General features: G+C 42.4%; 1 protein-coding gene across 1 annotated transcript; it reads left to right on the top strand.

Annotated features, from left to right (window-relative positions):
• Positions 1–466: 466 nt before the first annotated feature.
• LOC139443484 (uncharacterized) lies at positions 467–13,361 on the top strand. Its single transcript, XM_071224467.1, has 3 exons — positions 467–794; positions 11,970–12,257; positions 13,120–13,361. The coding sequence occupies exons 1-3, from the start codon at positions 467–469 to the stop codon at positions 13,359–13,361; spliced, it is 858 nt and encodes a 285-aa protein (XP_071080568.1).
• Positions 13,362–13,759: the final 398 nt, after the last annotated feature.

The following is a 13,759-nucleotide window of genomic DNA, read 5'->3' as shown; positions in this document are numbered from 1 at the left end:
ATTTACAGTCAGCTATCCCAATTGGTCAATCCTCATGATGTCACTCACTGTGATGTCTAGACTCGATCATATACAGACCGCCGTCATAAAAATGGACTATTGATGAACGCGATTTTAAACAACAAACAAATACAACAATTACAGCTGTTGATATTGAACACGCGATAATTAAGCTGTACAGATTACTGGACCCCAGGCTTGTTGGCAACCTTACTGGAGACAATGGGGAATATAGCTACTGGTTGTTGTAAACAAGACAAGTCAACACTGAAATAACACCAAAACAGATTCCAAAAGCCAACCAATTCCTGGTTCTCTCTCGGGGAGCCATTAATAATACAAAGCTGCGCGAGACAGGCTAGGCATTGCCACCTGTGGATAAAACACGATAGTAAAGGTGACTAACACGTAACCGAAAACATTCAATAAAGCGTTTTCATCATCCTGTACAAAATCTCCAGTGGAGATGGACGTCAAAAGGCATTGTCCGTGTATTCTCACTTTTGTCATTTTAATTCAACATGCCCTAACCACTGAATACATACGAAATGGTTATTACATGAGAGTGGAAGGTTTCAACGGTGACGTTGTGAAGGCCTCAGCTTTGTGGTCATGGAAAGGTTCTGGGAGTTTAACGACTTGCATTTTAGCCTGTTTGGGGGATCTGAACTGCAAGTCTGTGTTTTTCAACAAAGCCTCTTCTGACTGCAGCGGACATTCCACGATTTACGCAACATTGTCATTGGCGTCGACAGAAGCGGACAGCATCTACTTTAAAAAGAAAGCACCAGCAGGTTAGTGTAACCATAACGTCTCGTTGTTTAGATTGAAGTGCCATGTTGGTATCTCACTCAAATTTTGCACAAAAATGCTGGGTCAATCAAAAATGTTTAAAAGGTATTTCAGTTATAAAAAAGTGATCCATATTTTTTTATAAAAAAAGTTATATGCTGTTATGTTGTAAAGTGGACAGTCGTTAAAGTGTAATACTGTTTTGAATAAAAAATATCATAAATGCCTTAAAACATTATACATATTATCAAAGCACAGTAAAGCTTCAATCTATAAGATGTTTTCAAAGATGTTAATACGTCGTAAAGAGCTTTCGTTAAGATAATGATATCCTGTTTGAAATATGTTCTTTTTAAAATAAGGCCAGATCTTTATATACTCACACGCAAAAGAAACGCAAGTCGAGTATGCGGTATACTTGTTATTTATTTTCAACAGTAAAGACAAGAAATACTAATAGGGCTAGATTGACAAAGATTTGACTGAAGACAGTTTAATGGCAGCTAACATAAATGGGTTTTTTCAAATGTTAAGGGCTTACACAGTTTCGGGTGAATACCCAAAATGTCAGTCAATACCTGGTGTGACCACCATTAGCATTGATCACTGCCACACATCTCCTGTACATTGAGTGTATCAGACGATTTGTGAAGGCCCTAGGGATCCTCCTGCACACATCCGGAGCAGCTGTGCGTAGTTCATCGGCAGTTGTAGGGACTGGGCGCACATTGTGCAGACGCCTTTCAACCTCATCCCACAAGTGTTCGATGGGGTTCAGATCAGGGCTGAGGGCTGGCCACAGTAGAACACGGATGCTGTGTTGTTGCATAAAGGCCATGGTAGCTCTGAGAACATGGGGAGGAGAGTTGTCCTGCTTGAAAATGTGTTGTTGATGTTGTGCAAAAAAAGGAACAACTTTGGGTCTGATCACTTGGTCGATATACCGCTGAGCAGTGACGCCGTGTCCCCGACCTTGACCAACATTCAGAAAGCACATGGGTCCAAGTCCAATTAAGTCCATGACGCTAGGTCCACCTCATGGATCCCTTTCCACAATGTTCCTGTTAGCGAAACGATTCTGACTCTTCCGTCTGCATGGGAGACACAAAAGCGACTTTCATCAGAGAAGATGACACGCCTCCACTAACGATGACGCCAATTGTGATGACCCTGTGCCCACTGAAGTCGTGCTTGTCGATACCGTGGTTGGAGAACAGGACGACGTGCTGGTCGGCGACATCTGAGGTTGTTTGAACGGAGACGTCGGATCACAGTGTCCCGGCTAATGTGTCGATTATGTTTTCCTATGGTCTGTCGAGCACTTTCAATTGCAGTTAGGAACGGATGTCGCTGGTGTTGACGGGTAATCTGCCGATCTTGTCGAGGTGTGGTGACCCTAGGACGATCGCTCCGAGGAAGGTTATCTGTGGTCTGTGTAGCATTGTATCGATGCAGGAGACGGTAAATTGTGGTTATGTTAACGTTGAAATGACTGGCAACATCTTGGACAGACTCTACAGCTTCCAAACGTCCGATAGCCTGGTTTCTCTGAATTTGAGTTAGGCGTGGCATTGTTGACCAAGGAGTGGTAGGTCCAAGAATCGGCCACAGTTTTATACCCACTACAGTTCGATTTCGCGAGAAATGGGTGCATGATACCCACATATTCATTGAAATGGTGCGTTTTGGCGATTCGTTTTTTATGTTGCGTTTTTACTCGGGGCTTTCAAAATGCAACCAAAAATATTGATAACACCATCAGGCTTCACTACATGCTAAAACTCGTATCAATTTATGGTTCCGTGTTTGTTACCTATTTGCTTAAAACCACTTGCGTTTCTTTTGCGTGTGAGTATATTTTGCCCAATATTTTTCTATGGACAAAATTACCTGGGCGGAGTCGGAAAAAAATATTTTCATTTGTTTTTAAAACAGATCAATAAGCTAATGTTTGTATTACGGTTTTATGGGTGCAAAATCATATTTCCGTGTGTACACTGCACACTTGAGCATAATGCGTAAAACTCGCCCTCGCCCCCAACCCCATTCTTGGGTACAAGTTTCGGGGACATTTAATATATAGTGCACAATCAGAAACTACCTACTATAGCTTCGGGTATACTTGATAAATGATATGTGAAACATAAACAACACTTCAGATGATGATTTTCAATTGTATTTATTGTATGCTAGGCATTGTTTTATGTGCAGAGATTGCAGATCACCACCTACAATCAACAATGTCCGTAACTACACACAATACACCATGCCGTCCACCTCCTACAATCAACAATGTACGTAACTACCCACAATACACCATACTGTTCACCAACTACAATCAACAATGTTCGTAACTACGCACAATACACCATACTGTTCACCTCCTAAAATCAACAATGTACATAACTACCCACAACACGCCTGACCGTTCACCTCCTTCAATCAACAATGTTCGTAACTACGCACAATACACCATACCGTTCACCACCTACAATCAACAATGTTCATAACTACCCACAACACGCCATACCGTTTACCGCCTACAATCAACGGTGTATAGGTTAACTTCACACGTGTGAACGAATCTACCTTTCGTCAAGAACATAGGGAATATACACAATACCCTGGTGAGTTGATGAAGGTTGTCTGCGGCTATGGCCGTCGGGGTGTGGATGTGCGCTCATCTATGGAAACAATTCGGTTCAAAAGAAAACCTGTTCAGTTGAATATCCCAATACAATACTGAATCAGAACTGCATGGTTTGTTTGTTAGTTTTTGAATGGATAATCATGAAATATGAAAATATTCTTGAGGCCATACTGATTTATTACTTTACAAACATCAAGATTAACTAGATACTTATTAATACATGTTTGTCTACACATGCTTGCAAGTCTGGTTAAAGAGGAAAAATAGTCTATCGCATCTCAGACATGGAGATTACAGTGGAAGTAATATATCTCAAACGTTTGTTTTATATAAAACGCTACCATAGAAAAACACGTGTGGCACACGTCATGGCAGTGCAGTTCTTCAGAGACGAGCATTAAATTGCGTTTGTCAGATAGTACTACAATAAATAAAAATAGTAAAATCCTTTCCAATATCAAAAGAAATCCGTGCTTAAATCAGAGTCCGTTGGACGATTCCGTCTGTATACTTTTTTTTTCTCCAAAGACAAAACCTGTGGGGAAAATTATTTTCTTCAACTTTTTCGGGGACAGATTTTGTTTTCAAAAACATCCTATGCAAGGTGAAGCTGTGTATTTTGAGTCATTCTTTAAAGAAACAGCCAAACAATTAATATAATTATGTTGGGTCAAATCATTTATATTAAATGGAACAAAAAATTATTCTTTCGGAAAAACAACTTTCCTTTGTTCATATCTGGTGACCGCAGATATAGTTACTGTGACAAACGTGATATCTGATCCAATTACTGCTTTGACTTGTACCACATGTTTCCTTGTTTATCGAGTGAACAATTGACTTGCCCTTGCATGTGTTTGTGAGGGACGGCACCGGTGGGGTGGGATACAATCACCTTTTCGCCAACAGCTAGCAGCATTACTATTTGATTGTGATTCAGACACAAACACACGCTCGTGTATTGTGGAAATTGTACAATCGACTCTGCGTTTAGAAAGGATGTCTGATTTTATATCATAGATACTATAAGAAGGCAATACCTACTGGCTCTTTTCAACACCGCGATTATTGTACGGAATTGACAACAGGAGCAGATTCGAATATGTTGTGAAGACATAAATGTAAAGAGACGATTTTTTCTAGAAATTGTTTTTTAGGCCTACCACATTCAGGTTTCTTTTCAATTCCACCTGTTGTACCTGTCCCACAGTCGAGAAATAACACGTTTTGATTTGCCAAAAAATCGGGCAACTTGTGATATTGACGTCCCTACTTCTATTGTACCCACATTTCGCCATTTTGTCTGTTAATGGAGATTTTTTAGCACTTGCTTAGCTCTATAGACGAACATATTTTGGCTTTTGTGTGCATGTGTTGTACGTGCATTATATAAAATTGTGATTAGATGTTGCGTTCAGATACATCGCCATGGTATTGTACATGTACACCTCAACGAGGACACTCAACTCATCAGTTCCTGTATTGTCCTTTATGTGTTATGAATTATGCTGTCAGAAAGTCCTTGAAAGAGCATCTTATTGACTCACTCGCAGCTTCAAAGCGTTGATCACAATAATGTTTCATACAGTCATTTTCATTTGTTGTGTTGGTTGTAACCACTTCACGTATTTAGCAATTGTTTGCATACTTTCAGTTTTCTTCTCAGCCATGAATGGCAAAACTCATCGTTATTTCTTCAGACCTTACAATGCTACATAAAGACGTGACGACTGTCACCCTTTGCCTGTTGTCAGACCTTACAATGCTACATAAAGACGTGACGACTGTCACCCTTTGCCTGTTGTCAGACCTTACAATGCTGCATAAAGACGCGACGACTGTCACCATTTGCCTGTTGTCAGACCTTACAATGCTACATAAAGACGCGACGACTGTCACCATTTGCCTGTTGTCAGACCTTACAATGCTACTTAAAGACGTGACGACTGTCACCATTTGCCTGTTGTCAGACCTTACAATGCTACATAAAGACGCGACGACTGTCACCCTTTGCCTGTTGTCAGACCTTACAATGCTGCATAAAGACGCGACGACTGTCACCATTTGCCTGTTGTCAGACCTTACAATGCTACATAAAGACGTGACGACTGTCACCATTTGCCTGTTGTCAGACCTTACAATGCTACATAAAGACGCGACGACTGTCACCCTTTGCCTGTTGTCAGACCTTACAATGCTGCATAAAGACGCGACGACTGTCACCATTTGCCTGTTGTCAGACCTTACAATGCTGCATAAAGACGCGACGACTGTCACCCTTTGCCTGTTGTCAGACCTTACAATGCTACATAAAGACGCGACGACTGTCACCCTTTGCCTGTTGTCAGACCTTACAATGCTACATAAAGACGCGACGACTGTCACCATTTGCCTGTTGTCAGACCTTACAATGCTGCATAAAGACGTGACGACTGTCACCATTTGCCTGTTGTTACATAAAGATCCGATAAAAAGCAATAAAAATAAACTTTGCAACAAAGATATCAAGGAGAACTGAAGACGATGGATTTACCTTGTTTCTATACTACCTCGTCAACAAACTGGGTAATTTAGCACTCTGCGGTTTAATATAAATTGTTATGTTGCACCATGGAGTGGTAGGGTTGAATATACCTTTCTTCACTTGCTAACAAAACCAGCATCGATCATCTTTCAGAAGTCTCTACACTCAGAGATTGAAAACACTTCTCACGATCGACCCTGTCCAGTACCTTATTATCGGACAAATGCACAAAGAATATAGAAACTCAGCGGCAACGATAACACAAAATAAGGAAGATTGAATCAACATTGAATCATTTTTGGAAAAAATCAATGAAGTAACAAGAGACGCGTACCAGTAGTGTGCGCGTAAACAATACACTTTCTTTCCTCACAGGGAATAATCGGTATACTAGTATGTTCAACATTAATTGCCAGTGGAAACTTTATTTCTGCATTCCACACATTATCACTTGCGGGGTTATCTCTCGACGTTTGTTGGTATCCTTGTATTTGATATATTCTATGTTGTGTATGTATACAGATTCTAGGAGATTGTGATGTAATCATGTGACGTCGTGGGGCTGTTGGTTTTGGATGACGGTTGTGAGAGAAGGTGTGTTATGGGGTGATGTAATCATGTGACGTCGTGGGGCTGTTGGTTTTGGATGACGGTTGGGAGAGAAGGTGTGTTATGGGGTGATGTAATCATGTGACGTCGTGGGACTGTTGGTTTTGGATGACGGTTGTGAGAGAAGGTGTGTTATGGGGAACTGAGCCGACTGTATCTCTGTATGTATGTTATTGACTGTTGCGTCTGTTCACTGCACTGCAGGTTCATATGAGTCGAATAAACGTACATATTATTGTATCCTATGTTATCCCATAGACTAGTGAAATGAACCTCACATGTACTTTTCTAATTATATATGTTTTTGCGGGTCTTAGATGTTTACAATTTTGGTGATACCAATGAACACAGATTGAAGCTGACAAACTAGAAACATAAGCAGGGGAATATGGAATTCGAAGCCAAGATGACCGGTTTCTGGCAAGGAGCTCTGCACAGTGAATTGCGGCTCCTTAAATGACTGAGCCTTCCATGCCCTCTCCTACATGTAGTTGTGTCGAGATAGTCACTCAGCCCTCGTAGATTCGCACTTTTATTACTTTGTAGCCCTATTGTCAGATCATAAGTATCACGAACATGTATCAGGATACAAGGCCAAAGTTGTTATATTATTGAGTGAGTGAGTATGGTTTTACGCCGCTTTTAGCAATATCCCAGCAATTTCACGGCGGGGAACACCAGAAATGGGCTTCACACATTGTACCCATGTCGGGAATCGAACCCGGGTCTTCGCCATGTTACATTATTGACAGACCTGTGGTATTGATAGGAATGTTGATTAGATGAGAGGTTCCCGGTGTGACGAAAACGGCCGTTGAAATAAACATACACTGAATGCCAACAGAAGGTAAATATGTTGGGAGAGAGGACAAGTTGTTGATGGACGAAGCGGGCGCCATGCAAAGAGGTGGATAACTGCTGTGGTGTTTGTAGAGTGCAGCTTGCAAATTTTACACCTCTCTGCTGTACTCTAAGCAGACAAGCTAACACTCTTTCTGCTGGACTCTGAGCAGACAAGACTTGAGGCTGAGAATTCGAAGCTTGCCCGGTAATATGGATTGTGCTCACTCAAACCACGACACCGGCGCTACTGTAGCGCCCGCATCCATTACATATGTTGGTCTCATCTATTTGGAATAACCTTGGGCCCACCCTGTGCTCACAAGTGTACACTACCTGCATTACAATGTATAAACGTGGGTGACATCCCTTATGATGTGTGCTTGCACATTATCTCTGCTGTACATTTGGGTCAATGTGGTCGTGTCTGACCACTTAGTTTTTTCGCGCGATTTACAATTTTCCTTCGACCTTACAGATGTTGTTGGCACCTCGTCATACCCTACGATGAAGCATCCAAGACAATATCAGTGTGGAGTGAGAGAGGCGAAGACAAGTGTATAATAGCGTGAATATCTTCGTACAGATGGTGTCCAGCTTTGACCCCAGGTGTATGATTTAGCTTTCGTGGAAGTTGCTTGATGACAAGAACCGATCGGTATTTTCTCCAACGCCAACCCCCTTTCACCTTCAAACTAGTAGGACCATGATCTGCAAGCACTGTGGGCAGCTCCTTCTGGGCTCTAGGTATCTGTCACTTATCACCAACGTTCCTGATGCAAATATTAGTAGCGTTAACATCGAAATTTATCAACAGCTGCTGACATCCTAATTATAAAGGCCTAACCAACACGTAGCGAGACTGGACATATTGGTGGCTGTGGTATGGATGATAGATGTATCTATACTCAACAACAAAAGTTCCTGTGACACTCATTTCCAATCGGTTGAACACAAGAAAAACCTTTCTAGTATTCACATCGGATAGACAAATATGAAAATATGTAGCACAAACGCAACCTCAGCAGAAAATCATGATCTGGAGGTAAAAAGTGTCTTTCGTGCAGCAATCATGCAATTGATGATGTAAAGCAGGGTATAAAAGCACGCGTGTTGTAGGGATTCGGTATGCTTTTTTCTGCTTGTCTTGACAACCGCAACACGGAAAAACATCAAATTGTAATCATAATTTGAAGTTTGGAGATGCCACACTTATCTGAAAATGACCGTTTGAGAGCTGTTGGTATGTTCCAGTCAGTGACGTCGCAGCGTAAAGTTGCTGGGCGATTGAACGTGCACATAAACACCATTTAGGCTTTATGGAAGCGGGGGCGGCAAACAAACAATGTCAGAGACAGACCAAGGAGCCGCAGGTCCCCTGTAACGAGCGTCCGTCAAGAGTGTTGGATTCTAACCACCTATCTGCGAAATCAGTTCCAACCTGCAACAATCACTGCGAATGTACGACTGTACGTCGCCGTCTTCGACGTGACGGGATTGTTGCGAGGAGACCAGCCAGACGCCCAATTCTGACCAACAATCACAGCCGATTGCGTCTGCAGTGGTGTAGACATCGAGTGCGTTGGACGGCAATTTATTGGAGACAGGTTCTGTTCACAGACGAGTCTCGTTTTCACCTCTCCCACGGAGATCGCCAAATACGTTATATACCGACGTTGCGGTGAACGTTACGTTCAGAACCCTATTGTGGAGGAAGACCGTTTCGGAGCAGGCAGTGTTATGGTGTGGGGAAGAATCACCGAGATACAGACAACTCGTTGGCAAGTGATCAATGGCAATGTGAATGGTCAGAGTTACCGTGACGAGGTCATCCAGCCTATCGTTGTGCCGTTTTTCAATCAACATAGACCTGGCATGATTTTTCAGCATGACAACGCCCGACCCCGGATGGTTCAACAAGCACTTGGATAGAACAACGTGAATGTGATCCCATGGCCTGCTCGCTCTCCAGATTGTCCTCCAATTGAACACATGCAGGATGAAAAGGACCGCCGTCCCCGATGTTTTTAACATGCGCCGACTAAAGTACAGGAACTGAGAGACAGGATGGTGGAGATATGGGATGCCATCACACAATACTGTGCTTGCATTCAAGCGAGAGGAGGACACACACGCTACTAATGGCGTGTGAATTGACAATTATGTTCTAGCATCTTTCTCTAATTATAATGTCATTTCTGTGATCGACATGTGTCATTACATGTGTAAACTTGCTTTACTGGTCTATTGTCTTTTTCAAAATATGAATACTTTTAAATGTGTGCGTTTACTTTGATCAGGTTCTCGTTTTATATCGTGTCACAGGAATTTTTGTTGCTGAGTATATCTACCTTTTCCTGTGATCGGTGAATAACAGCTTGTCGCCCAGTATCAGATATTGTGAAATCAGTCCGTTTCAATATTTGATCACTCTCATGATGCGTGGAATATGAAATTAGTTCATAGTTACCTAAACATAACGTTCTTGTTGACAAACGTGAGTCGCAAAATCACGGGCCCTTTTGTCGCAAAACAACGGGCATTTATGTAGCCAAGATTGAGGCCATATATATTACCATATATCCATCTGCTCTGAAAGTAAACCCCAAATCCACATTGCTACCTGAAGCTTTGTTGTATAGTTCAGTTTCATGGTACAATGAAACAACATTACAGTTAATAGGGAATGTAAGCAACACCTTCATGTCTTCCCTTGTGGATGACAACGTATGAATTTTACCTTGTTTTGTGGGACTGCAGTATGTTTCTGATATCCGAGGCAAGGAAGTTAAATGACTATTCAAGTCCAGTTTCCACCCTTGCCGAAATAGGCTGGAATTATGGAGTTATGTTTTGGCTGGACTAATGAGTCTGTAAACAGTCCCGATAAAAATCGCGTAACGAAATCGACATCCAGTTTGTAAATTGCAGTTGAGATTTCGGTCGATTGCAGGATTTGCAATGCATGTGTACCGTCAACATGCCTTCAACAGACATTTTCCAAAACTTTTCATGTTTTCCGCAAAGTAAGACTCGTTTTATTACAATATAGATCTCGATTATTGATAATATCGTGTTCACTGCCGTCATTTTCGATGTATGATCCATCATGTGATAAATGGCGGCTAAGGTCGCCCCTGTCGCTATGCACCGCGTAGTTCAGGCCAACAAGAAATCTGTTATTGAAGGTTTGAAACCCGGTTTGTTGGGATTATGGTACCATACCCCTGCTCACGGGATTTATAAAAGAGGCAATTGTCCAAGACCGGCACGACGTCTAGTTTCCCCCACAAATGAACTACTGTTCAAAACCTACCCCACTCACTCTGGTGATGACAATATCATATATGGCAAATTGTATTTAATTGTCCTTGGGGGGCACGGGTGGCCCAGACGTCCAAGGCGCCGCGATTCGCTGTGCAGAGTTGCGGCCCTTGGGCACGCCAGAAACCTATGATTGTGGGTTCGAATCCCGGTTCGCCCCGATTATGTACCTAGGTTTGTCAGCATCATACCCGTGCTCGTGGGTTTCACCGAAGTGGTAAACGTCTGAGACCTGCATCACTTCGGGCTTTCCTCCCACATTATGCTGACACGCCGCGAAATAACTGGAAAACCGTTAAAAGCGGCGTAAAACTCAACTCACTCACTCAGTTGTCCATGTATGACAGATTCTAGTAATCGAAAAGAGACAACTATGACAACTTCTTTTAAAAACTTTTACAACACATGTAATTGATATCCACGACGAAACGATACACTCAAATGTGATTCTTAAATAAATGTAAACGTTTCTGTTTAGATTTAACAACTGATTCTCCAACAACTGCAGCTCCAACCACGACTGCAGCTCCAACAGCTCCTACCACTTCAGCTACAACCACCACCACTACGTCCACTACTACAACTACGACGACTGTGGCAGGTTCGCTAAATAAAATGTTTATTCCTCTATTTCATAACTTCTATTTCTTTTACAAACCTTTGCAATATATGTAACCGATACCCATGACGAAACGATACACTTTAAATGCAAATATTGTTCTAACACAAAATATAAACATTTCTGTTTAGATTTAACAACTGCTGCTCCAACAACAACTGCTGGTTCAACAACTGCTGCTCCAACAACAACTGCTGCTCCAACAACCACTGCTGCTCCAACAACAACTGCTGCTCCAACAACAACTGCTGCTCCAACAACAACTGCTGCTCCAACAACAACTGCTGCTCCAACAACAACTGCTGCTCCAACAACAACGGCAGCTCCAACAACAACTGCTGCTCCAACAACAACTGCTGCTCCAACAACAACTGCTGCTCCAACAACAACTGCTGCTCCAACAACAACTGCTGCTCCAACAACAACTGCTGCTCCAACAACAACGGCAGCTCCAACAACAACTGCTGCTCCAACAACAACTGCTGCTCCAACAACAACTGCTGCTCCAACAACAACGGCAGCTCCAACAACAACTGCTGCTCCAACAACAACTGCTGCTCCAACAACAACTGCTGCTCCAACAACTACGACAACCCCAACCACGACTGCAGCTCCAACAACTGCAGTTCCAACCACAACTGCAGCGCCAACAACTACTGTCACAACTACAACACTTCCCACTACTACAACCACAACAACAACCACAACCACTACCACTACAACCACAACTACAACTACGACGACTGTGGCAGCTCCTGTAACGGGACCAGTCACGTACACATACCATGACACCATAAAATACTGGAATGAGGCTCGCACAATATGCATACAGAATGGAGGTGATATGGCGTCACTGGACACACAGGAACGGTTCGACGCAGTGAAGATGTTCCTAGATGGTGATTATATAGGCATGCTATTGTTTAGTCAGAAATTGTATTATTAGAGTAGGCTAGCGTGTAATTGTATCTTGCTCGACTGCATGTGTTCGGTATGCCATGTATTGATATCTGAAAGCTTTAGCGTACCTTTTTGTACTTGATTATCGTATTCAATTTGCGTGTATCAATTTGTTTCATTCAAACAAGTTTAAATAGTTACCAAAAATATTTAAAGTTCAAAAATATTGTATATGGATGGTCGAATGAGATCGATGATTAGTCGCAAAGGCGCCCATGCTTCATTAAGCCTAGTAGAAACCTAAGATCGCGGATTTGAATCTCAGATTCGTCCTGCTAAAATGTCTGGGTTGGTAAACACTACATCGGTGCTCGTGGATATCACGAAAGCTGTAAACGTCTGGGCCCTTCCTCCCTTCTGGCATTCCCCACATGACACGCCGTTTTACACCTAAACTCACCCACTACTATACTTTCTTTGTGAATCGACCGCCTCCGTGGTCTAGTGGTAGAGCGTCCGCCCGGAGAGCGGAAGGTCCGGGGTTCGATCCCCGGCCGCGTCATACCAAAAAACGTTAAAAGATGGTACTTGTTGTGACCCTGTCAGGCGCTCGGTATTAAGGGGCTAAAACAAGAACTGGTCGGCTCGGAGTCTGTATACTGTGTATGAGTGGGGTATTCATGTTAAAACTGCGGCATGGTATCTCAGTGAGCTAGCACTATACATCGGCATCAGTGAATCATTTGAACCACTCTGAACGTGGTTGGTTGCCACATCCTGCCATCATTTACACGATGCCTTGATCATTATAAACTATAGAAGTAACTAGAACGTGAAATTGCTCTCTTTCTTTCTTTACAGACAGGAAAAGTTTGCTGCAGAACGTGGCCAACTCTCTATTTGTGGGTATCACCCGAAGTGCCGCTGATGGGAAACTCTACTGGACTAACGGCCCCCTCATGGACAGCAACGACATATGGGCTAGTGGATATCCCCGAGCGGGAGAAAGTTGCGGATATACGGCCCCTTTCGAAAATATGATATATAGAACCTACGACTGTTCTATTTTCAGTTCTAGCTTCCTCTGTCAGACTCCTGCTTAAGTGAAACTCATCTTTAATAGTTTATTGGAGGATTGGGGAAGAACAGAATGTATATTTTATCATAAATACCACTCAGAAAGAACGTTTAAATTCATTATGTAGACATAAAGTTATCATTGTTCATTCCAATTTCCTGAATTACAAAACCTTAAATAATAATCTCTTTTCTCATATACGTTACCCACGCATTGGATATAAGAACACAAGCTCCGTCATAATAAGCTCCGTCAGCTTTTAATAATATTCGCGTTCCATCTCAGTAATGTCTTGGCACACCATGTAAATCAGACGGGCACTCCTTAAAGTTTGAGGATGTTTCTTGTAGGGACATGACCTTGTGGTGCGTGTTCTCTGTATATTCGTTGGTTCCCAAATACATTACAGATGCATTAAGTACC

Source organism: Haliotis cracherodii, unplaced genomic scaffold (genome assembly GCF_022045235.1).
Source record: "Haliotis cracherodii isolate W230 unplaced genomic scaffold, xgHalCrac1.p SCAF_5, whole genome shotgun sequence".
NCBI classification, from domain to species: Eukaryota; Metazoa; Mollusca; class Gastropoda; order Lepetellida; family Haliotidae; genus Haliotis; species Haliotis cracherodii.
The sequence above is the reverse complement of the archived record's forward strand: the minus strand, read 5'-3'. Positions and strand labels throughout refer to the sequence as shown.